The 27,228-nt window shown below is 37.8% G+C and overlaps 1 protein-coding gene across 1 annotated transcript in view; it reads right to left on the reverse strand.

Annotated features, from left to right (window-relative positions):
• Positions 1–3,883: 3,883 nt before the first annotated feature.
• Positions 3,884–27,228, reverse strand: part of dda1 (DET1 and DDB1 associated 1) — a 32,531-nt gene continuing 9,186 nt past the window's right edge. The window contains exons 2-5 of the mRNA XM_051935036.1: positions 18,810–18,890; positions 15,854–15,905; positions 9,464–9,525; positions 3,884–7,268 (exon numbers count right to left, since the gene is read on the reverse strand). Of these exons, the coding sequence (XP_051790996.1) occupies positions 7,164–7,268; positions 9,464–9,525; positions 15,854–15,905; positions 18,810–18,890 (300 nt within the window). The 3' untranslated portion in view covers positions 3,884–7,163. The remainder of the gene's footprint in view (positions 7,269–9,463; positions 9,526–15,853; positions 15,906–18,809; positions 18,891–27,228) is intronic.

The following is a 27,228-nucleotide window of genomic DNA, read 5'->3' on the forward strand; positions in this document are numbered from 1 at the left end:
TCCAGCTGCTCGTGGAATGCAGAGCTCAGTGTACCTGTGTGACTTATGGCTGTCAATCACCTATCTAGTCCCACCTATTTTCAGGGTTAATATGCTGGCTACTACAGTACAGACTGCATCTGGGACCCCCTGTGTGAGGATGCGGTGATATCACTTGCGATTCACATATGCCTGCTCATCCACACTTGGGGCAACATTCTTTATGTGTGGGCCAATTTTCAAGAATGCAGCTTGCTTTAATATTAACTCGCATGGAGTGGTGGGGAAATGTATGAATCTGCATATTACCTCATGTGCTGTAAAGCCACTCAAAACTTTAAAAATGGTTGGTTGTGACATACAAAAATCATTGGTATCGCAAGGCTGCATTTTCCATGTGGCCAAAAACATACCATTACCAACACTTTCAGTTTGGCTGACAACACATGGCTCCTCTGTGAAGATGGATTGATCATGTGATGTACAAGATTTGTTATGTACGGTGTATTACTCCATCAATATATTGTTACAGACTCATTGTACTGCGGTGGGTTGGCACCCTGCCCAGGATTGTTTCCTACCTTGTGCCCTGTGTTGGCTGGGATTGGCACCAGCAGACCCCCGTGACCCTGTGTTTGGATTCAGCGGGTTGGAAAATGGATGGATGGACTCATTGTAGTCGAGAGTTTCCAAAATATTGCACCTTTTCTGGAATGTGTGTGCTGATATCTGCCTGAACGCCATCTTCTGGCAGCTCCTAGCTAGTTAGCACTGCTCACGAGCTCTCCCAAGTCTTGGTGAAGTTAGGGGTGGTTTCCTAAATTAGGAAATTTGATAAAATGCTTTAAGTCACATTCCTAATCGTAGGGCCATATTAGCATCACTCTTCAGATATTTTTCTTTTTTTTTTATATATAGAGAGGACCATATTGCTTCTCTGAGACGTTTGATAAATACTGCACTGGTCTCATTCCTAAATTTACTAATAAGCTATAACAAAATTATCTATTCTACCATGCTAGGGTCACTGTTCAAGATAATTAATGCAAACAAAATATACACCAAAAGCATGGTGAATCAGAACAAACTGAACACTTATTTACATATACGATGGATATAAAAAGTCTACTGCACACTCCTGCCAAATTCACAGATTGTGTAATAAAATAATGAAACCATGATAAATCCTGTCAGAACTCATTCTACCTTATTGCAAAATTGCAATCTATACAAAGAAACTGTTTAGTGAAAAAAGGAAAAAAATCCTCCAAAACCCTGGTGTCATTAGTGTGCAGACCCTTTAATAATCAAGAATGTAGCTACATTCAGAATCAACCAATCACAATAAGCCTCATCTCAAACAGTAACTAATATACACCTGACATCAAGTAAAATGGCTCTGATTGAGCTCAGATAAAGTTTAGCTGCTCCTGTAGGATTATTCAGATATCCTCTTGGTTGCAACATACTTCTAAAGCCATGGTCTGAGGCTAGGGATCTGCACTGGCAATCGGAAGGTTGCCGGTTCGAATCCCGTAAATGCCAATATGGACTCTGCTCTGTTGGGCCCTTAAGCAAGACCCTTAACCTGCAATTGCTAAGCGCTTTGAGTAGTGAGAAAAGCGCTATATAAATGCAAAAAATTATTATTATTATTATTATGGTGTGCAAAGAGCTTTTAAAACATGAATGGGACATCATCATTGAAAGGTATCAATCAGGGCAGGGATACAAAGAAAGTATCCAAAGCATTAGACATTACATGAAGCACCAGTGAAGCCAGCCATCAACAAGTGGCAAAAATATGGCATAACAGTGACTGTATCGAGATCAGGACATGACTCCAAGACAAGGAGAAAACTGGTCAGGAGGGCCAAAAAGATGCCTACAGCAACATAAAAGGTGCTGCAGGATTTCCTGGCAAGTACTGGTTGTTACCTACATGTGACAACAATCAGTTGTATTCTTCATATATCTGGGTTGTGGGGTAGGGTAGCAAGACGAAAGCCTTTTCTCACAAAGAAAACATCCAAGTCTAGCTAAACCTTGGCAAAAATGTATACCCAGTCTCCCACAGCCATGTGAAAAAATGTATTATGGTCTAAAGAGACCAAGGTTGAAGTATTTGGCCGTAGTGCCAAAATATATGCTTGGTGCAACAATAACACAGCACATCATCAAAAGAATACCATAGCCACAGTGAAGTCGAGGCAGCCTAATGCTTTGGGGTTTTGTTTTTCCTTCTACTCGAACTGGGTCTTTAGTCAAGGTGGATGGACTCATGAAGAGCTCCAAGTATCAGTCTCTTTTGGCACAAAAACTTCAAGCATCTTCTAGGAAGCTGAAGATGAACATCACCTTCCAGCATGGCAATGACCCAAAGGATACATCAAAATCAACAAAGTAATGGCTTCATCAAGGGATGATTGAAGTTCTGGAATGGCCAGGTAGAGCCCAGACCTGAAGAGAGCTGTGCACAGGAGACGCCCTCGTAATTTGACAGATCTGGATTTTTTTTTTTGTGCAAGGAGAAGTGGGCAAAAAAAAATTAAATAAAAAAAAGATGCTTCAACTAAGTTATTAGTTTAGAGCAGGGGGTTCTCAAGGTTGGTCCTGGGGGCCCACTGTGGCTGCAGGTTTATGTTCCAGCCAGCTTCTACTTTTAATTGGACTCCTGGGCTAATTAAGTGAACTATTATTTACCAGATTCTCCGTTTTGGGAAAAAATGTGTATATATTAAAATGTACCAAGCAGTTATATGGGAATATTTTTTTTTCCTTTTAACAATATTTTCATCTTTTCATTCTATTTTTTGCTGGGTGTTCTAATTGTTTAGTGTGAGACCCACTAATGACAATCAATTAAAGTAGCTGCAGCCTTTGATCATTCAGTGTTTGCCTGGCTGTCTGCTCTGCTGGTTGTCATTAAGATACAATGAAGGGACCAAACTGCACAGGGAAAGGACAAAATATAATAAAATCAACAAAAGACGGTTAAGCATTTAAATCTAGCAAAAATGGAAATATTCCCAAATGTCTTATAAATGTAAATATCATGCTGTGGTGCTTTCTTAATGTAGGATAAGAGAACAAAAATACCAGCGAATTAATTGATATCAGTGTCATCAGGTGTTGTCACAGATGATGAATCTGGTTGGAACAAAAACCTGAAGCCACAGTGGGCCCCCAGGACCGACTGAGAACCCCTGGTTTAGAGGGCGTGCACACTACCACCACCAGGTTTTTGTAGGATTTTTGTTTTATTTTTTCATTAAACAGTTTGACTTATTTTCTACTTCTTTGTATAAACTGCAATTTTGCAATCAAGGTGGAATACTGTAAGTTCCGACAGGATTTCTCTTGGTAACTTTTTAAAAAAAAAAAAAAAAAAAAAAAAAAAAAAAATCACACAAAACCTGCAATTTTGGCAGGGGTGTGTGGATTTTTTTTTTTTTTTTACATCCACAATAACTTATTTTAAATTATTTACCCAGAAGGTTACAAGAAACACACAGGTAGTAGTATTTGTAAAATACAACACTTTTTCTCAGTGAACTTTGGGCAAATAACCATTTTCATCATTTTTCTTTCTCCCCGCTGAATGCCAACAATACACACTGCTACATGTGATGGGGTAAAAGAATGGACTAATGAAAAAACAAATCAGGTGTAAAAAGGTTAAATTTTACCATTTAAAACTTCCTTCTAGCCAGCGAGCGATGCAAAGTTCCAACAAACGGTCCATGCGTCTACGCTGAACCTGCTCTCAGCATCAAAGCTTTAGGAAAGTCACAGAAGCTCAGGCATTCATTTATTCATTGGTCCCACCATCCTCTCTGCAGTCAGCATGTGCTTTGAAACAAACACAAAAACAGTCATAACAGAGAAAGGCACTGCAACACAGTTAGAGGAAGAGTTTTTGTCCTTTTAATGGAGACCCAATGATGCTGTGGGCAAGGATGGGAGGAAGAGACGGATAAATTTAGGCTACGTTATTACTCCTCTGATTCCTTCTTTACACAGTAATGCAGCAGCAGCTTGTGCTCATTCCAGGTATTTTTTTGGGCTAGCCAAGAAAAATAAAGGTGTAATAAAAATGCACGCTAAACCTGAAAAACGAACAATAGAGTGATCAACATGATCTAAAGGCGCCAAGACTGTTACATTTTTGTAAGACTGTGGTGCTGAAACTTATAACCTCCTTGGCGTTAACCCCAGAGTGCCTCTGGGGCTCAGAACTTTATGTAAATATGGTTAACCCCAAATGCTTCTTGGGTTGTTATAAACCAATGCAGAGCATGAAGCCCAAACATCCCTTGAGGCAGAATTCTGCTGCCATCTAGTGAATAAAATAGCATTATGCTGCAAAACAAATCATGAATACTTTTATACATTTTGCCACACTAAGGTTAACTCATCAATATTCATGAGTGGGGGGGAGCCTTCAACCAACACACAATGGCTTGTAAATGAGAAGCTGTAAAGCCAGTTTTAGAACAAACTGATACTACCATTGGTTGAGATATCAAGTGACAATGTGAATTGATCATCAGATGATGACGTTCTGTACAAACAAACTGCTGTGATACGCATGGCGAGTTCGGTTGCATGAAGGTTGCATGTGCAAGTAGGTGTGTAGCAAAAAGGCAAAACAATTGCAATTAAGTTCACGCACAAGAAAGATGTTAGCCCCCTATGCACCATTCACAATGAAGCAACTGTCAATGTCCGCGTCAGGGAAAATGTGAAGTCACTAAGCCTTGTGCTGTAGAGGCCTACAATAACACAATTGGCGGCGTCCATTATATAGTTCAGGCACTGACATTCTATAGTCTCATGTGCAAACAAAAAAAAAAAAGAACAACATGAGAAAAGTGCACAGATAAACACACTTCTACAATTCTAATGTGTAGGTGTCCGTCTTAAAACAGGTCACACAAAGAGCATGTACTTAATCTGTATCAGTACAGTAGCAGACACTCAAAATAGCTTCTCTACTGTATTTATGTTGGACATTTCAGTATTTATATCCTTCTGTGACAAGCAGTAACAGTTCTTTCTTGTTATAAAAAAAAAAAAAAAAACATTTCTAACTAGTTTTTCCAGGGGTGAACAGAATGCTAACAAGGCTGCAAGAGTAGAACCTCTAACAAGGCAAAAACAATATATTAAGGAAAAAAAATAAGTTATTTATAATATTTATAGTTTTATTTTAATGAAAAGCAGCTGCTAGATCCTGTTTGGTTACTAATGAACATCCTAGTTTTCTTTAAGGCCGACCTGCATACAGTTCCATGCAGTTTCCAAAAACAAAATAAAAAAAGCACTTTTAAATTATCTACTTGAATCCTCATGTATAGTTTTATAATAAAATATCATCAAGAAAAATACGTTCAAGCAATAGAAATGAAAGCATGCCATGTCTAAAGAACAAATCTTTTCAATATACATAATTTACCTATATTCTAGTCAAATGTGCATACTTTTCAAATGATTTGATTCAATGAAAACTATCTTGGAGATACTATGGGAAAGCTCTCACCCCAAACCATGAGCCAGTTACGCCTGCCTCGTGTCTCTAGCAACACACTATCAAAGCAAACTGGTTCAATATGACGAAATGAAATTGATACATGAAACTAAGAATGTGAGCTACTTGAAAAAGAAACAAGGAAAATAGAATGTGAGCGGAACAGAGAACACCGATGAGAAAAGAACATTATAAATAAAACTCAATACTTAAAGTACAAATTGATATTTTTTTGGGGGGAAAAATGATTGGATAAAACAAAAACCTGAAGTAAAAAAATGAGTACCCAATATATGCAACACACATAAGATATGACTGACTGGCAAAACACGAGTAATTCCCTCAGATCAGCCTTCACCTCACAAAATAAAAGTGTGATGACTACAAAAGTCACAAGTGTACAAGCTGAATCTAAAAGTGGCTTTGAAGGACAAAGCTTACTTGAAATGGCACTGTCACACTGCAGCAGTCGCCAAGTGATGGCCTGCAATCTGAGCAGTTCTTGAGGTTGTAAATTATTGGCTTGCTTCTGCAAAATGGAACAAAAAACCAAAACCTTTGAAAAACCCTTTGCCCTTAATTTTTAAATACTATGATCCTCTACTCAAGTTGAGTGGCACTTCTTTTATCCAGAAAGGAGGTGGAAAAAAAAAAAAAAAGCAAAAGCCCTACTCCTATCTATATGTGTAGGTTTTGATTATGCAAACCAGAATTGAATGTTACTAAATTTTGCTGAACAAAAATAAAGCTCATTAACACAACTAATTAGAAGCAGCTGATGTTACGATATTTTTGACTTGGGTACATGAAGTGACATCAAACCAGAGCAAGTAGAGAAGCATCCAGCTGTAGCACAGAGTGTACTGCAAACTACTTTATAATGAAGATATACTGAAGTAATTACAAACTCTTTTCTCGTATGAGGCACAGATTTGCTCAACTAGTTTACTCTATAATTGATTCCCAAAATGAATCTGAAGTGTTTATTTACCATATTTAATGCAATAAAATTGTAACGTTATCTCTGTCATTTAAAAGGTGAGTGGACAGGAGATTAGAAACAATAGCATTAACAATTTACATGTTATGTGCTGGGTGGGGTAAAGCTTATTTACTTACAGATCCAAAAAAAACTAAGCACTTGACCATAAACTTTTTTTTTTCCTGCTTTTTCCTGTTGAAATATTGAGAAAATGAATAACCTAAACAAGCATAACAACATGTTCTCTGATTAAATTTGTCATAAAATTATCCCAAAAATGATAATGGAGGGGGGGGTGCAATCGGAAAGCCCCATACACTTGCAGCAAAAATAATTTATACATACATATAAATATTTTCAGATTATTTATCTGCGCTTTCTGATAATTACTAGCACACTGCTGCTGTCACACGCAAAAACCTGACATTTTGGGCCATCATGCAATGTAGAAAAGCTTCCAAGCATTCTCCTCTTGTTATAAGAGTCCAGCACAGTTGAAGGGTCTTGCAGAAGAAGAGAAAACAAGTGGTTCTGACCACCTTTTTGTCCAGAGGCAGACAAATAACGGAAGCGCTCGAAAACAGCTACACCATGAAGGGAAACAAAATAAAAAATAATAATAATCCAGGTCATCTATGCCATTCATCTGCATGGCACATAGTTCTGTGGTTCTTAAGTATCCTCATTCATGTCTTGGCTGTCTGTCCTGGCAATCTTCCTGGGGGGTGCTGGACTTTCTCCTTGGGCTTGATCTTGCTCTCGTTTCTTAGCTGCATTCTGTCAGGATTGAAATTAGATTAGATTAGATTAACTTTACTAATCCCATAGGTAAATTCAAATAAATGTGACGAGAAAGAGAAATTAATTCACTTTTAAAAAACAAAATTTCAGCTGGATGCCTTTACAAAAAAATGATTGGCAGAAGAAGAAAAAAAAAAACCAATAGGCCAATATATTTAAGAGATCTGCATTGAAAGATTTAGGCCTGCAAAACCAAAGGGGTTTCTAATCAAAAAAAGACCCACCATTGAGAGGAACTGATTTGCCTATTCTGGCTTTTCAAACTTAAAGAATCTATCAACCTTGCATATTTATTTTCTTGTGATACAAAATTTAGAAGCACTATTAAATATTCAAAGAATCATCCAATCAAACAAGGACTGTAAAGCATGTCCTACAGCAGAAATAAGACACTCAAAGATAGCACAGAATTTGAAATTTTTTTTGCTCTAGAGCACGTACAGCCATTGTGGAAATATAGCACTGAAAATCCATTTTAACTGCTAAGTTATCCGAAGGCTAAGTCGCATTAGGTGACATTTCTAGCAATTTTCAGTCTTGAACTTTATTTACATAACCTTGGCTAAACAAAATGGTCGTTTAATGTGACATCACCCAACCAATGAGGATAACTAGGCTGCTGTTGTTTGGGATAAAATCAAACCTGTTTGATTTTATAAGTTGGAAGGACAGGCTGTGAAAGCAGGAGAGTTGACAACTAAATTGAAACTATGAATGCTCATCAGGAAGTACAATGCATATAATGTAGGGAAAGAGAATTAGGAACACTTGCATTTTGAACCTCACAAATAGAAGAGAAGGTTGCCTGTCTCATGTTCTGTGTTTGATGTACTAAAACAGAATGGCAAAAAGTAAACAAGGGCAGAGACGGTGGCTGAATGCCCTACCGCAATTAACCTTTTGTGCAATGTTGGCTCTGTCAGGCATCACATGGTCTGTAGACCTCACAAACAGCAGGGGAGATTGTATTGTCTGATGTCTTATATTTTACATCCCTTAACATAATGGAAAAAAAGAAATAAAGGGCAGCGATTACTGCTGAACTCGCTGCAGCTAGTAACCCTTTGTATAGGGCCGGCTCCATTAGACAGCCATTTCATGAAGGTCAACACATTTTTTCCCCAACTGTGTGTTCTTATTTTTTATATGCTGAACAACAAATAAAGGGATTTGGCTTCTGTGCCACCTCATATATAGCCAGGTAACGCAGGAAGTTATGGCTTAATGCTTGAAACTTCCAACGCACTTGGATCAAAAAAAAAAAAAGACACTAGGTTGTTAAAAAAATAGTTCTTAACTAAGAATTTTTTATTCCTCATACTAAATTTACTTCAGTTAAAGGTTGGATTTTTGTTAATTTTTTCAGTGCGAGATTTAGGTAATTCACCCAAAGATTTTTTTTTTTTTATAACCTTGTATGCTCCTCTTTTACAGGAGTGCCAATAATGGTGAAGGGGACTGCAAATACTATCAGCTGAGCTACCAGACTAAGATGGGTTGAAATCTAAGTAATCAATGTAGACTTCAAATGTTTTGATACATGGGTTGTCCATTTGGTCCATTCACGTGGCTTGAGTATGCATAAGAAAGTCAGTATCATGGCGCTATTGCCATCATATAATATCAGACAACAGGCCAATAAAACCAACTTTCTTATTTCTGGACCCTTATTTGATATTATCATCATTTTTTCTACCCTTCTTCATGTTTTGCCTATTTCAACATTCTTCCTAACCCCTAGCAACTGGCCAGGCACACAGATGTACACGGACACTTGTCCTTTTGTTAAGATGGATAAAATACTAATGTCTGTCCATCTCCCACACGATTACTCATGAGCTACTGGGACTAGAACCCTGATCTTAATCAAAAGCTTATGACCCGATATATTCTGGAAATTCAAAAAATATTTGAGTGGTGGCAACCTGGTAGGCAGAAATGTTTATTGTATTTAAAGCACAGTCCTTGTAAGCCCATCTATTAATAATCTCCCAGGAAATGGTACATACTTGTTCAGAATTCATAATCAAGTGTGAAATTCTTTGCATTTTATTTCAGAACCGTGGGTCTGCATGTTTTGCTAGCATTATTTTATTAACCCAATTTCAGTAAAGATGAAAAACTAAAAACAAGCACATTCCATAACATATTTATTTAGTTTTTTTAGTTACCTTTTTGTCCCATTGCTGATGAAGATAACGGAGGAGAATATTTGTTTTTTCCGTAACTATAACTGAAGAAAAAATATAATTAGGGAAGGTTACTTCAACAAATCAAGAATTATGTCATGCTTAGTTTAAAAACTCAATGTCGGCACAGTTTATGAGTTTGGTTCACAACACAATGCATAAGGTTGCAGCCACACAGGAATATTACATGTCTGATATAGACAACACCATGATAAAGTAGGTGGGGTGAGGAAATATTCATTTACTAAAATAAAATATTTCAATTGGATAACAAATTGTTAAGTTCGTTTTAAAAGCCATGGTACCTCAAAATGCTGAACCATCTGGTTAGCCACTGCCCCCCCCCCTAAAAAATATAAACCCAATCGCGCAAGGAAGAGCATGATCTTGGATTCTCGGTTACTGCTAACAGCAGTCACAGCATGGATTTTGAATAATAGTAGACCACTTAAAGCAAGTGCTTAACTAAAGCAGACAATCAACACATATGTAACCCTAGAGGGGTTCTCAATCTTTTTTCATAGAATATATCCTCCAGAAATTGAATGTTATGAAATTCCAGAATTTGTTCAGTTTGAAATTGGTAAAGTACTAAATTTGATTAAAGCACAAACAACTAAAGGTAAAGAGGATTCTTCCATCTCCAATCATTAATAATGTATTTTGGGATTTCACTAATATTTTATGTGTGTGTGTGTGTTTTTAGTTCTCTAATGTAAGGAAAATGTTTTTTAAATTAATTATTTTTCTTTTAGTGAAAGAATGGTGGTGTGGTTTGATATAGAATTAAAAAGTCAATTATCATACTCCATATTATACAGTTAAATATGAATTCAGATCAAATTAAGTATTCACAAATTACATACAACTCCAGTTCATGGAAAAAAAGGCACAATAACTGAAGGTTAAGGTAAAGACTAATCAGTTCTGCTTTGAGGTTTTCACGGTTCCTGTATTGACTTTAAGGAAGGATGAAAATTCCTGACCTTTACAACTATGTCCGAAAAAAACTTTTCATTGTTAATTAGTACTAGTAAACACTAAAATTTAATTTTATATAAGCTAATTATTATTATACATCCTCACAGGTGGCGCAGTGGTAGTGCTGCTGCTTTGCAGTGGGGAGACTGTGGAAGATTGTGGGTTCGCTTCCCGGTTCCTCCCTGTGTGGATAGCGCTTTGAGTACTGAGAAAAGCGCTATATAAATGTAATGAATTATTATTATTATTATTATTATTAATTGATATTTGCCTTTGTTCCTCACTGTATATTCTTCTGCATTAGTCTGACAATTTTTACAATTTTCATAAAAATGAAGGTACTGTACACTAAAAACGCTTACTGAACTAAAATTTTTCCAGTGTCAGCAGATTGGACCTGTGAGAAAGAGACAAACAAACAAACACATAATGTGCAAGCTTCTCACTGGGGAAAAAAAGAGAACACTCAAATGTTAAGATGCTCTTTTTTACAAAACTCCCTCAGCTTTGACAGTTTCTGGGTAGTGTTGATTCTGGAATGAATCGACTCAAAAAAGTTTAGAGTGAAAGTGTGGAAGGAGACTTTGAACTGGCCGGTACAAGCAGAGAACGCGGAAGAGGATAATGTGTGTTCTATATGCCGTTTGATAAATTACTCTCTCTTGAATCAAACAGACTAATTGAACAGCGAACATAAAAAGCCTGCTGTTTTTGGTGGGGGGGGGGGCGCGGCAATTGTTTTTCATTTAAATACATACATACATACAGTCCTAGAGATGCTCAATTGCAGCAAGTTATTTTTTGAGAAGATTTCCAATTGATCATTTACATTTCTTACTTGGCATGAAAGAGAGATAAGATCTCTTATCTCTCTTTCATGCGAAGTAAGATGCTCTTTTTTTCATACTGTATTCCATGGTCAGGGAAATCTCTCCCTCTTAATGTTTTATCTCAGCATCTTCTCTCAGATATAAGCATGTCACTAGTGGTCAATCAGATGTCACAGTTGAAAGCTGCCGCTCACTGCTTGACCCATAATGAACAGATAAGCTACCTAGAAAATGTCACTCTATAAAGAGTCAATCAAAGACATACCATCCATCCATCCATTTTCCAACCCGCTGAATCCAAACACAGGGTTACGGGGGTCTGCCGGAGCCAATCCCAGCCAACACAGGGCACAAGGCAGGAAACAATCCTGGGCAGGGTGCCAACCCACCGCAGGACACACATAAACACACCCACACACCAAGCACACACTAGGGCCAATTTAGAATCACCAATCCACCTAACCTGCATGTCTTTGGAATGTGGGAGGAAACCGGAGCACCCAGAGGAAACCCACGCAGACACGGGGAGAACATGCAAACTCCACGCAGGGAGGACCCGGGAATCGAACCCAGGTCCCCAGATCTCCCAACTGCGAGGCAGCAGCGCTACCCACTGCGCCACCGTGCCGCCCAAAGACATACCTCCCACCTAAATTTAACCACTCCGATTGTTCCACTCACCTGTGGAAACTTACTGCCAAAACACAAGCAAGCATATGGGGAGGGGGAAAAAATTGAATGTGGCTAATATGCCACCCGGGATGCTCATGGCTCTAGGTGATTGCCTAGGTCACCAAGGCCACAGACCAACTAGGATTTCTGGTCCCTGGTGCAAGGAGTCTCTTCCTCTAAGTGCGCTCTAATAGCCCTCCAACTGCACATTTCAGAAAGCCCGTTTGCTCTTCTTCCCCTCCATAACATGCCCACCATTGCAAGGTAAGCATGCATGCATGGTGGACAGGTTCGCCACATTATTCCCCTGGTCCCAGACAGGACGCGCTATGCTTTTCAGTAATCATGTTGTCTAATGGGATACATAAGGAGTGCACCTTGCAAAGTCCACTCTGAAACAGGCGAAGAATACACTGAAGTGGTTGGTTTGGGACAGACTTTATTTTCGTCCTGCGATTTCTGTTTTAAACACTGAAATAAATTGCCACTTTTTGAACTGATATCTTCTTACCAACTTTTTCATTTTATATTAGTTTATTCAACATCTAATCTTTCATATCTAAATCAATTCCAGACAACTGATTTTGTAGCTAGCTCAATTGTAAGAGAAGTGTTGCTCATAATATTCTTTGCATTAATATGTTCTGACTGTATGCATGTAAGTGTTTAAAGTTATTGCAAAACCATTTAACTGTACCAATAGGTTAAAAAAAATGTGATATTCAAGTGTGAACATTGCTTTAAAACATTAGTTTGGATTAAACGATTTAATCAAGAAAAAATGAAAAATTGCCCAACCCTAGTTCACAACCACAGCCGGAGAACAGTTTGGTACAACTTTGTGTTCTGCCTGTGATCATTACATACAGTGGGTATAGAAAATAATTACCCCCTTCGAAATATTCCCATTTCTTTTGCTTTACAGCCTTAACACTAGAACTACCAGAGCCTACGAAAAAACTCGTAGATCCGGCCCACCTTAAATCACTTCTTAAATCCGTTCACACCTCTCCGCCAGCATCCTTTGTCCTCTAAACGTGCTGATAAAAGACAAGCTGCCAGCAGCCGGCTATTCCAGCCCTCCACCGACTTAGAACGTGCGCAAACTTTTCCCAGCTCATGCCTTGATCGATTATCTGGGAGTGACGTGGAGTTTTAGAGTGGAAATAATAGATCGTTATTTGAGAACACACGCATTTCATGTGTGTTCCATTTCTACAGTAATCTGTGTAAACACATTGTTAAAACAAACTTTTTCATATTTTAGTAATAAATGTTACAAAATGTAGTAGGCATAAATGAAAACACACATACCAGTATTTTTTCCAGCTTTACTTAGTCAATGCAACCTATAACATCCAACTGAAAGATATCACAGGTACAGTTCAGAAGAATTTAAAACAATATAAAACATGAAATCCTGAGATTAAAAAAGATCCACACTCAACCCCAAACTCAATCAGGTGTAAATGCCCACCATTTCCACTGCAGACCATGGTTCCTGGCTTCCACCTGTGTTCAATTGTAATCCGTGTGATTAGTGAAGCTGTTCCTGGAGCATTCATTCCCTTACTTGGTAGTGCAACTGACAGCAAACAACTGACTATGGGTGGCAAGCCACTTTCAAAAGATCTCAGGGATAGAGTTGTGGACAGACATAAGGCAGGAGATGGAGACAAAAAAAATCTCAAAGACTATTAATCCCAAGCAGCTCAGTAAAGTCCATAATAAAAAAAGTGGCAAGTGTTTGGCACTACTAGGGCCCTCCCTGGATACGGCCATCCCTCCAAACTGGATGGAAGAGCAAGGAGGAAACTGGAAAGAGGCTACCAAGAGGCCAATGGCCACTTTGAAGGAGTTACAGGATTTGATGGCAAAGAGTGGTCAGTGTGCATGTGACAACAATTTCGCAAGCGCTCCACAATTGTGGCTTGTTCGGGAGGGTCGCAAGGAAAAAGCCACTTCTCAAGAAAAGTCACATTAAGGCTTGTTTGAGCTTTGCCAGAATGCACTTTGAAGATTCTGGTGCCAAGTTGAAAAAGGTCTTATGGTCAGATGAGACCAAAATCGAACTATTTGGCCTCAATACCAAGCGGTACATCTGGCGGAAATCCAATGCAGCTCACCATCCACAACACACCATACCTACATTAAGCATGGAGGTGGTAGCATCTTGTTGTGGGGTGTCTCTCTGCCGCAGGGCCTGGGGCTCTCGTTAGGGTAGAAGGAAAAATGGATGGAGAAAATACTATCAAATTCTTGAAAACCTGCTACCCTCTGCCAGAAAGTTGAAGATGGACAGAATGTTCGCCTTTCAACACGACAACGACCCAAACCACACAGCAAAATTGACCACACAGTGGCTGAAGGAGAAAAAAAAAGTGAATGTCCTCATGTATCCCAGTCACAACCCAGACCTAAATCCCATTGAGAATCTGTGGAAAGACTTGAAGATAGCAGACCACCAACGCTCGCCATCCAATTAGGCTGAACTTGAACAGTTCTGATAAAGAAGAGTGGGCAAATATAACTCAATTTAGATGTGCAAAGCTGATACAGAAGTATCCCTACAGACTCAAGGCTGTCATTAAAGCAAAAAGGGGGTTCAACGAAAGGACACTAACATTGGGGGGTGATCCTTTATTACTCTCACTAGGTCTTGTTTTTGATTTTTTTTTATAATTTTTCTGAAATGTAGCTGTTATATCTTTCACTTGGATGTTAGAGGTTGCATTGAGTAAGTAAAGCTGGGAAGAAATATTGGTTTGTGTGCTTTCATTTAAAGCTGTAAAGCAAAACAAATGGGAAGATTTCGAAGGGGGGGCGATTCTTTTCTATACCCACTGAAAAAGTAAACAAAACCTAAGGGAGGGGAAAAAGAACAGAATTTTACTAATGTTTTCCCTACAATGTATGCTGTTCTGTGTGCTGTCCCAAGGGATTACAACTGACCCATACTGTAGAAGTGGATACTTTCAAAAATGTTTAATTCTGTTTTAAACTCCTACTGACAGCACTCTCTACCAATATATGAAGTGGAGCAGCAGATCTTCAATTTATAAACTCAATCCCATGTGAATTGTGTTTCCTGTTTATGATGCACTCTGATTTTTCCGGAATGGTCTATTTAACAATATTATGGCAAAAAAATGCATGCTCACAACATGTAAAATGCAAGCAGATGGATGAGTGCCATGCAAATTATGTGTTATGAGTTGTACAGCATTAGATACCATTAGCTTGTTTTACATCGTCAACCTATTTTTATATCTGCTCTTCAAAAAAATACGGGATTAATTCCCACTCCCCCCCGAATCGTCATCACTACAAAAACCGTGGAATAAGTAACAAAAAAAAATATTTGTGTGGAGTATTCCTTTAGCTAAAAAAATAAATAACATTTTCTTCATATCTGTCAGCCACCACTACCAACCACCCCCAACCCTACCCTATCCTACCAACCCCAGGTTCTGCATTTACATGCCAACTTGGCAAAAACATTTAGTGCATTTACTGTATTTGGCAACTCTGAATTAACCCTGTACACACTGTCCTAATATCTGATCGATATTTCCTATCTTGTTACAAATATGACAGTATCTTATCTAAAATCAAGACTGTTGTTTGTTACATTTACATATATAGCATACAGATGGAGGCAGTGCTTAAATTTACATACGCGTAACTGTATGTCAAGGTATGCATAAATAAGAAAAATAAGTACTCCAGTTGCAAAATCAAGAGTCTTAAATTATTAATTTGCTCATTACTGCTTCAGATATTATAATTTGTTTAACTTAGTCATACTGTTATTTATATTTGGCACATTCACAAGTGTTGGTCGTGATTACTTGCTTATGTAAATTCTTGACAATGCTTGTCAACTTACTCTGCTCAGATGGGTATTCCCGTGTGGGCAGATAAACAGATGGCCTCCTGTTCTGTAAAAGAAACATCCCAGTCATTAAACTGTTATATACATGAAAACATACTGTACACACTATAGAAGGATTTAGAATATAATTGGCGCATTGCGAACAATTTCCACAAAAAAACTATGAACTTTGCATAGACAAGACTTTCTAAGAGACTCTGCTTGTATAAAAACAAACAAACATTCTTACGAGTAAAAAACAAAATGCAGGCCTCATCTTCTGTATTTCTTTCTGTATATGTTGCTCATGCAGCTCCAGCATTTTAAAATGGGTATTTATTGTAAACATCACATTACAGAATATTTTAGAAAAACAACAAAAAGACAAAGAGTTTAATAATGTTTAAAACCCTGTTTTCACTTTGTTATTCTGGGGTATTAAGTGTTACTTAATGTGGGGGGAAAAATTAAAGATTTTTAGCATAAAGCGGCAACTTAACTGTGAAAAAAACAAAACAAAAAGGCATCTGAATAATTTCTGCTCCTGGAGGAAACAATATGAAGTGGGTGGCATTTATTGACTAAAGTTTCTATGACAAAAATATAAGCTATCATATACAATATGTGGAGAATTACTCAAGCTTAAAGAAAAACTACACTCTAAAATTAGGGTTTACTTACCTCATATGCTTTGTAGTTGTGTTGGGATTTGGGGAGATGAGTGGGCACACCAAGGGTACGGATTCGGTGGAGCTTGTGTAAACCACATGTCAGTTATATAGCTGTACGCACAAAACATGCAAAATGTATGCATTTTTTGACAGAATATTGATGTGCATCATAAACAGAAAAACTACAGCTTCAAGGGAGTGACTTTTTGTATTTCAAACCTAAATCTCCCCCTCATTTCTTGGTGAGGAGTCCTGTCTTCAGTTTAAATGTCACTCCCATGAGGCTTTGGGTTTTTTGTTTATGGGGTGTGCTGACAATTCCTGAAGTATTTATCCCCACTCCCTCCCACCCCATGGATGTTTTCACATTGCTTGCCACGGTGTAGCATTTTTCACTATTGGCTTCTATTATGTTAAACTTTTTTTCTCTCTCCATTGTGCATGAAAACGTGAGACTAAAACATTTTCTCGGCCACCACTACAAACTACACTATATTTTTTGGGTGGAGTATTCCTTTAATTAAATCAATCTTATGAAAAGAAACAATAACTACGTTACTTAGAAGTAATCAATATCTGATCCAATCATACATTTTTAAACTGATTTGACTGTTGTGTTCATAATAACTTGAACTAACTGGTACAATAAAACCCCAACACACGATGCTCCATTTGACTCATCTTGATGTCTAGTTATGCAAGATGTCGAGCTTTTTAGGCAATCCCCCCCTAAACCCCCCCATATTTTGGTTCTCTAGATCAGAAAACCCTATTTTAGACCATACCTTCCACAGGAAATTACACACACATCACAAATCATTTGGTAACTTTATCAAAAAGGATCAGAAGGACTTGGAAGTTGTGCATGCCACAAACAACCAACCCATAATGGGATATGAGGGGTCAAAGTTACTCCTTTTCAAAACAGTTTTTTTTTTTTTTTTAAATGAGGACTGGTAATATAGGCCTTTTTCTTTTTTGCTAATCAAAAATATGGTATTTTTGATATTTGATTCTTTACTGGTGGTCCTTACCCTCTTAACCGTCACTCCCAGAGGGTTACAAATAACTAATTTCAAACTTAAGCATGTGGGGTATTGTTAAGACAACTTCAAGGTCAGTGACTAAGAATATATTTTGCTATTTTTAAAATCTTTGATTCTTTACTAGGGTCAAACCCTTTGTGGACCTCTATTAGGGTGTGACCATTTTCAATTACAATCGAGAATAAATAAAACATATTATACTTCGACTTTGAAATATTAAAATTTTTATTATGTAAAATATTTAACTGTTTAAATATCTGATGGAGCTATTCTTGTTTATTATGTACTTCTACCTCATTAAATGATTCATTCCAGTTCTTATGAACACCCTGAATAAGGGCAGTTTACGCTAATCCAGACGTTTTGTTATTGTGTACACATTTAACAAAAGGTCCACATTTTTTTTTAGATATCTTAAATGTATGAAGGAAAATTAAATTTTAAAAGGAAAAGTTCAATCTTTAGGGCATATAGACTCACTATGACACTCAACCAGGCTCCATGTCTATAATCAAAATGGTTTTGATATGCATAATAATCCTAAAGACAGCAATTAAATATATTATTGTTTTTCCCCAATGCAAGATGTCTACCAATAAACAAACAAAAACAGAAATGCTTGGTAAGCCAAGCCTCACATTTTTCACTTCAAACATTATATATCTTAGTTACAGGCGAGACAAAGCTGTATGTTATTTTTAAACAAACATTAAACAGTGTAGGTCGTCTTCATCTTTAGAAAACAATGAACATGACTTCTGGACAGCATACCCACATTGGAAGTGTTGTATTGTTATTTCCTTATTTTCTGCTTTTTAAAATCCACAAAGAAAATGTCTCAACATTTTGATTCTTCAAAATAATTTCAGGGAAAAAAAAAAAAACGCTCAAATTTAATTTGCAAAGGTTATCTTACACACAGTAAAGGTCAAAATATATTTATAAATTATGTAAGATCAGTTTTGATTTTAAATGCGTTTCAGATATGAAGGAAATAAGACCCCAATATACAGAGTTATAATGAGCCCATATGTTAAAAAGGATGAAATTTTCCTTTGATGATAAAATGTTAAAAGGCAGAAGAAAAAAAAACGTTTTACACAGCAAGTGCCTTTTAAATGAAAGGCAATAAAGCGAGTGATATGAGCACTTCCTCAGCTTAATGTTTAAAGGGTATATGGATTCATTTGATGACAGATGTCCCTTGTGATGAGAAGATCTGTTAAGTCAAATGGAGAAGAAAAAGACACTTACCGACGCCTTGCACACAGAGTCTGCATGGAAACGACTAAAATTACTTTTATTATAGACAGGAAGTCCTTTCAGGAATTCTGCCTGCGAAGAGAGAAGAGCATTCCCAGTTAACACTTTCCCCCACCAAAACAGAATGAAAAAGAACACACAAAATGCCTATGATGGTCTCTGCATAAAAGAGGTTGAAAACAGATCCTCTACAAATGACTATTGCCTGCTCCACAAAAACTTTTTCAAAATGATTCTCTTTCAAGAATCTGTAGCTGTTTCACCCTAACGTCTCACTACAATAAAGGCAAAACAGTAAGTAAAATGACACCTTTTATTGGCTAACTAGAAAGATTACAATATGCAAGCTTTCAAGGAAACTCGGGACCCTTCTTCAGGCAAGATGAAGGGACCCGAATTGCCTCAGAAGCTTACATATAGTAATCTTTCTAGTTATGTGAATTATATGAATGTCCCATTGGGATTAATAAAGTATCTATCTATCTATCTATCTTGCTTCTCACTATATCCACAATGACTAACACGGTATAACACCCTAGGAGTTTTGTCCTTACTGCGAAGAAATTTAGTTGAATCAAATGAGAACCCAATATAATAAAAAATGATTGCAAGTCAAGCATCATATACAGTGCTTTGAAGAAGAATCTGCCCCCCTTCTCGATTTCCACCATTTCTGCTTATTCACAACACTTGTTTCTGATATTTAAACAAACAAATATAATACAAAAGACTGCCTAAGCAAACACAGTACACAATTTTTAAATGACCATTTCATTTATTGAAGAAAATAAAAGTTCAACACCTAGACCACCCATGTGAAAAAGTAACTGCCCACTTAGTAACCCAACTAACTACAACACAAAGTTTAAATAACAGGTTAAATTAGACTAGACATACCCAGCATATGACTTAAACAGAACATTTCCAGCAATGTGAAATTAGCTAAAAGGTCTCAACAAGCAGCACAAAATGCCTTGATGAAAAGAAATTCTGGAAGTTACTGAAATGTTTCATGTGGAAAAGGGCTACAAAGCAATCGTTAAAACCCTGGGACTCCAACGAACAACCGTGACAGCCATCATCTTCAAATGGAGAAAACTTGGAACAGCAGTAAATCAGCTTGGGGTGGCCAGCCTAGCAAAATTACGCAAAGAGTATATAACTAAAAAAAATATATATATTATTATTATTATTATTAATAAAAAAACAGCACACACTTATCCAGGAAGTCACTTAAGATCCCAGATGAACATCTAACCCTAACCCTAATAAATATGTTAGGAAACCAGACAATTGTTATAAATAAGCAAAAACAGAGGAAATCAGGAAGGAGCCAATACTTTTTCACAGCAAGGTAAACTTAAAGGAATGTCGCTAGGTAAATAGTTTTATGTATCACATCAGTTGCCATTTACCTATCATACCAACAGAGTTACAGAGGACACAATTTTAACTAACATTTTCAGCAAAGGTCTACAGAACATGCCAAGACCTATGCAAGGATTTTACTCATGGACCTTCAGTCTGCCTTTAATGCCATTCCTATATACACTCTTACAGAAAGGTGTACGCAAAATTTTCATTTTGGATTTCAACATGGCTAGCTGGCTGATTGACTTTACCAGAATGGCCCCAAAGAGCAAAAATGACTACTTTCTGTCTTTAACAACCTGGTCTCCAGAAAGGTGTGCCCGTTAATCTTGTTTATACATTTTGGTTGTCATAATAAAAAATGCATCACCTTCTGTGTTTTAGTCAAAATTATCTGGAAACGTGTGCTAGGTATTCTGGGCATTCAAAATTACAAAAAAGTTCAGCCTAATACTTGATCACAAAACTGTGCAGAAAGAGAAGTCTTTGGACTTGTTCTCCCATTACAAGTCTGAGGGTGAAAGATCTGTCAGTGTTAAACATGTAGCAGTGCTACTTAAATGAACTACAAATACCAGCAGCCCTAGTAGAACTTTGCCACTGGTCAGCTGCGGATTTTGCCACTAGGGTTGCTAGGAGAAAGAGAACATAGAACATGACGCAGACTTAAAAAGGGAGCCAGAAGGCCAAAGAGGGCCAGCAAAAAAATGTCAATCATACATCTTGTGTGTCTCAATGCTTATCCCCAATAACATATTACTGCCATTTGCGCAAGAATTACAGTTTCAGGATTTATGCTTGTGTGGTCTGATTAGAGTTGGCAAACGTTTGTCTCCCAGTGACTGCAATTCTTCACCATCATCCCATCGCAGTAGGGCAAAACTTATATTATACTGAAAGCTATTCACTTATGTTTATTTATCACCTCCATTCTGAAGCTGTACCAGTACTTTGTACTGTGGGGTTTTATGTTGAACTTTTTGTACTTCGTTTCAGCTAATTATCATCGCCGTCTGGGCTATCAGGGAGGACTTTTTCATTGGGGTTGTTTGTTCAATAGTTGTTTTTTCCCTTATTTGTTTAATATATTCTTTATTATTTACTAATTTTGAGCCCCTCTTTTCTTGCCTGTGTGTGCGAGCCGAGTCCACGTGATAAAAGTAACAAATCACCATTTTCGGACTGTGGGAATCTGGCCGTTTTTGCGAGCCTTACAACAACAGGGACAAGTGATGGATACATGGCTTTCAACCCAAGACTAGTGCTGGATCAGTACTAAAATTTTCAGTTTGGTATCAATCAGGACAGTACAGTCGGAGGCACAAGCAATTATTGTGTTAGGGTAAAACTGCACTGACTCAGACTAAATTTAAATTATAATATAAAGGGTTAAAATTTCCAGCTTCACATATACTAATTCGATTAAACAACTTATGTCTGGCCTTTTGATAAAAACTTTTAACTTTCTAAGTTTTATCTCTTAATGTTTGTAACTTTTTAATAAATAATATAAAAATGCCACAACAGCATTGTTACAGCCTTTAAACTCGAACTTTAACAGGTTAGGGTGCTAATGCTGAGAAACTTGTCCATGTTTATATCACATTCCGCAACGATTATTGTAACTCACTGCTGGCAGGTGCCCCTTCTAATCTTATATCACAGCTCCAGTTGATTCAAAACTCCGCTGCTAAAATCCTGACACAAACCAGCAACAGCAAGCACATCACACCCATCCTGCTTCACCTTCACTGGTTCCCTGTGTCTTACAGGATTGAATATAAAATTCTATTAATAACCTACAAAGCTTTAAACGGCCTTGTACCGGACTACATCAGTGACCTTCTAAATCACTACGCTCCTGTTCGCCTACTAAGATCCTCCAATTCTGGTAACCTTGTTGTGCCTCACACTAACCTGCACTCTATGGGTGACAGCAGGGCCTTCAGCTCCATAGCACCTAGACTTTGGAATGACATCCCAAAATTAATTAGATCAGCTGACTCCATTCATTCTTTTAAAAAACAACTTAAAACTTATCTATTTAGGAAGGCTTTTAACTTAACATTCTGCCCTTTCTTTCAGTTTACCTCTCTGTCTCTCTGTACCGATTCATACCAAACCAAACCAGTTTTGAAGCAAATAATGGATAACTCCTAAAGTTATTCCAGCCTCCTTTGTGCACTGTGCAATCATGCCTCACTGCTCCCCTCTTGATAGAAGGAGGGCATGAAGTGTGCATTTGTCAAAGCATAAGGGGGGGGGTGTTTAAGGGGTCCCTCATGAAGTCTCATTCGTGTCAAAACTGTTTGCGATTCCCAATGAAGTCTGGGGGGTTTCCCCATGAAGTCTCATGTTCACCAGAGCCTAGAGTTTTGTTTTGTAAAGTCTACCGAATGGATGTTTTTCCACATAAACAATACCGAGTGTTAAGGAAATGGGGGATTGAGTGGACAGGTGAAGTGTACCTCCAGTACAGAAAATCCAGAAATGCTAGTATCATACCATTTTAAAATTTTGGTTTTCTGTCTTTGTCTAGTACCCTTATTCTGCGCTTACATCTGTACATTCAAACTCTCAAGAAACAGCAGAAGCTACTAATGAGTGTTCAGCTTCTCAGATATGTTGATGAAATCCTCCTTCAATGTAACACACAGCCATACACAAGTTTGAAAACACAAGAAATGATCCCCATCCAACCTCTAGTCCAGGTCTTGCTAATTCAGTTTTCCATGTCACTGGAATCGTCAAAGATGCCTTCACTGGGGAAAAGTTTGGTGGTGGTGACAAGGTTATAGAAGAAGTGGCTGCAAATTCAAGATCCAGACCAATACAAAAAAGGAGTTTCAATCCTGCACAAACAAACTGAAAAATCCATGTCTTTCCTAGAGCTGTGGCCTCCATCAGTCCCCTGCCTAACTGATTTAAAAACTTTCCATTGAAATGTTACACACACACACACACACACACACACACACACCCCAACTTCAGCTAACTCTGCTAATGGATTCATAAATCTGGTTATTATTTATTGTCAGTTTTATTGCTTGTGTGTATATGTGATTTTGAGCTATGTTTATTTTATATTGCTGTTTTTAGGAGAGTTATCACATATTTTGTTGTTTGTAAGTATGACAACAGTAAAGATATCTGTGTAGGTAAATTCAGGGTCTTGGGTAAGTGTTCTGAAAGTTGGGAGTGTTTTGAATTTATTTTAAATTGACTACAAACACAGAGGTACCACATTTTTGCTAATTATAACAATGAGTTATAAAAGTGACAACTGAATGTAATTCGATGTAGTAGAGTACATAAAACACATTACAGGGTGTCCACAAAGTCTCTTTACAATTGCAAAAAATTACTAAAAGGCAATTGATGAGATATGTTAAATCAAATTTGTCCTATGTACTCAGTCGTTATCAAAGTTTGTAATCACATTGCATTTGTGTATTTCAGGTACCCTGTTGATGACAGAGACTGTTGAATAAACACCTAACAAAATGGCTACTTCTCAAGAAAAGGCACAATGTGTATCGTGGTTTACTGAAACAAAATCGGATTGAAAGGGGTGGCCCAATTCCCTGGCCACCTCGTTCACCAGATATCACTCCCTTGGACTTCTTTCTGTGGGGTTATGTTAAAGATATCATGAATCGGACAAAGATACGGGACATTAATGACCCGAAGCAAATGATCACGGATGCCACTGCCGCCATTGATGACGCTATGCTACAGAGAACATGGCAAGAAATCGAGCAACGTCTTGATGTGCTTCGTGCAACTAATGGTGCCCATACAGAGGTGTATTAAGCGAGGCAAAAAAAAAAAAAAAATTCAATATCTACTCCTCATTTTGTAATAATTTCCACAGATTTGTCTATTCATGTTTTTTTTTTTTTTAATAAAGTCTTGAAATTGTAAAGAGACTTTATGGACACCCTGTATATTGAAGCGGTGCAGGGATTTTTGTTTCAAAATTGTGCAGCTCACACAAACGGATCTAAGTGCATGCTGGATTGACATTAAGGGGGTAATGGAGTAACTACTTGCTCACCGATCGCTCATTAGCAGTTCTGGTGGGTCCATGAGTGCAGGACCAAGACTCATTGGAATAAAAAGGAGTCTGAGTAATTGAAAGGGGAGAAACAGACAAAGAAAATAGAAGAGAAAAAATGCGGGGAAAGGAGAGAGCAGGATTAGGCTGGTGCTAGTGCCAAGAACAGGAGGCGAAGTGGTTGGGAGACTTCACAGCGGAGTAAGGCCTATGGAGCTACAGGTGTGGATCATCTCTGCTGAGCTGTGGAGGAGAAGCATTTGGGGCTCATGTAAACTTGTAGATGCAGAAGGATGGTGGCAGGAATGTCACAGCAGGTACCAAGCAAGGTGGCTGAGATGAGAAGACGACAGAAGGTTAACAGTGTTTCCTGGGGTCTCGGCCCTGATGAGAGATCTTAACAGGGTGAGCAGGGGAGAAGGGAGAGAGAGCGCGATAGAGAGAATTTGTGTTTTTATTTCTGGTTTTTCAATGGAAATATTTATTGAACTAATTTGTTGGTTTTATCTTCATCAGTTATTTATTTTTGGATTATTTGTTGATGAAGAAAGCACTGCACTATTTATTTGGACACCGACTGTTTGAATCAGCACACTAAGCACTTTATACCAACTGGTTGCTCGCTCAAGTCCATCCTAAGGTTGCGCGTTATACCAGCACTGGAAACCCCAGATTATAAATAGGTAGAATACCAGTATTTTGGGACTTTTGGCACCTCAAGAAACTACAAGCTTCAACGGGATTAGAACTTCACTGGGCGACCCCAACCCCTACCCTTTTACTGCTCCCACGTGACCTCAAGGGGGATTGTTGGTTTAATGCAAATCAGGACTTCACAGCTATCAAGAGAGGAATACTCTCTTAGACAGACAACATGGTGGACAAGTTTTAGTTCTAGGAAGCAGGGTTCAGTTCCTGTCTGGGTCACACGTCATTATCTATGTTCCCAATAATATCGGCATGGATTTTCTTAGGGTTCTTCAATTTTCTCTCACATGCCAAAACACATCACTGATGAATCTGCCAATCAATTATGGCTGATCAACTGTGTATTTATGCGAGTGCACCAATGAACTGGCATTCCACAAAGGGCTGGTTCCTGACTGGATTGTAGTTCAAAACAAATTATTCAGTGACAAACTCCCTTACAATACAGCGTGGGTGGACAAATAAAATTTACTCAAAAAGATCAGAGCTGTAAAACAGTGCGCATCGTGGTAAATCTTCCAAACATAAAATTGTAAAAATTTGAAATAATAATAATAAATAAATTCTGGTGAGGCAGTTTATCTGCAGGAAGACCCCTTGAAAAAACATTCATGCAAATTCAAGTAATAATATATGCTAATTAAATGCAAAAACCAAACTGAGCACATTGTGAGTAAAACAAATATATAGTCATCTTTACAAGTAGTATCTAATAATATTAAACTACTCACTTAACAGTTAATAGACAGAACACTGAATTTAGAAATAAAAGCCTTTCTAATCTGAACAGCAAACTAATGTTTTCTTAAACCTAGAAAATGAATCAGCGTTAAAATCCATGGATATATGATACTAATTGATTTGCTTGTTTAATACTTTAATCTTCACTAACAAGTATAAAAAGAACAAATACCTCTTACCAAAAACTGACCAACACAAACCACACAATCTAGTTGGTATCCACCAGGAAAACAATGGCAGCATAATGTTTCGGCTTCAAATAGACATTCTGCTGGAGCCAAAACAAATATGGAGTACCACTTTGTTTGTTTCCCCTCCAATTTCAACTGGTTTTCTGGATGAGGATTTTAACCAACTGTCATGTGAATGGTTTATTATGATGAAAATATGTACTTATAAAACAATACTACAAACCAACCACACCTACGATGGGTTTGAACTAGTACAGATAAAACTCAGAAACCAACTGGTTAGCTAGCCACGGGGGAAATACAGATAGGCTAAGATGAAAGACATTAACAGACTGGCATAGTCTGAATGAAAAGGACAGGTAGAATTTATGGCATCCCTTGAAATTGGCTGGAATGCGAGGCTGAATCTGCCCGAGCTTAGGTATGCTTAAACAGGACTGGAATGAAGCCCGCACTCTGATATCTCATAGGTCAGAGAGAAATATCAAAGAAGTTGTACCAACAAAGACAGGGGGAACAAAGAAACCCTCTCGCTCTCTCTCTCTGCCATTTGCTATCCCGAGGAGACTATTTCTCTCAGTGGCCATATTCAGGCAGGGCATGCAGTCTGTTTCTGCCACTCCATTCAAATGCCTTGTGGGAGCAAAGACCAAGCCGGACAAGAGTAATTGACGTAGTAAGAGAAAGAGTGACCTGGTGGCCTATTATGTTGTCAACATTCAACACCCACCTTTGTACTCTGCTGATATTTTTAGGGCATATTACCTATAATTCACTTGCAGTTTTTTCTTCAGCTTGTTCTGGTACTCTAATAGCCTGGGCTTATAGATGTAAATAAAAGAAAGGGACGTATTGAACTACAACAGCAGTCAATCCTGACAGTGTGGAAGGAGTGTGGGATTTTTGGAATTCTGTTCAAGCCTACATAATAAATAGTATACAGTAGACCCCCATTCAGGGTTCACAGCCTCAGCTGTTTGCGGATTTTTTCCTTAGAACCTAACTAATAATTGTTAGTGTAAACCACAAATATCCTCTTCAATTTTTTATGGCTTTTTCCGTGGCAATACTGCACTGTAGAGAGAACAAGAAGCAACCATAGAGGAAAATACGGCTTGGGATGATGAAAGTAGCCAATCCAAGAGCGTTGTACTGTACTAGAATTTGAAACTGTAACTCCCAGCAGTGTTGGGGTCAAAGGATGTCAGCGCGGCTTTTAAAAAGGGGGCCGGTGACCAGAAGAAAAACAAAGTTTTTGTAATTTGTGTTTCAAGTTCCTGTCTCTCTGCCTGCCTTCTGTTGGGTTACCTGTACTTTTTCGTTTTGTCCTGGATTGTTTCGT

Source organism: Erpetoichthys calabaricus, chromosome 12 (genome assembly GCF_900747795.2).
Source record: "Erpetoichthys calabaricus chromosome 12, fErpCal1.3, whole genome shotgun sequence".
Classification (NCBI taxonomy): domain Eukaryota; kingdom Metazoa; phylum Chordata; class Cladistia; order Polypteriformes; family Polypteridae; genus Erpetoichthys; species Erpetoichthys calabaricus.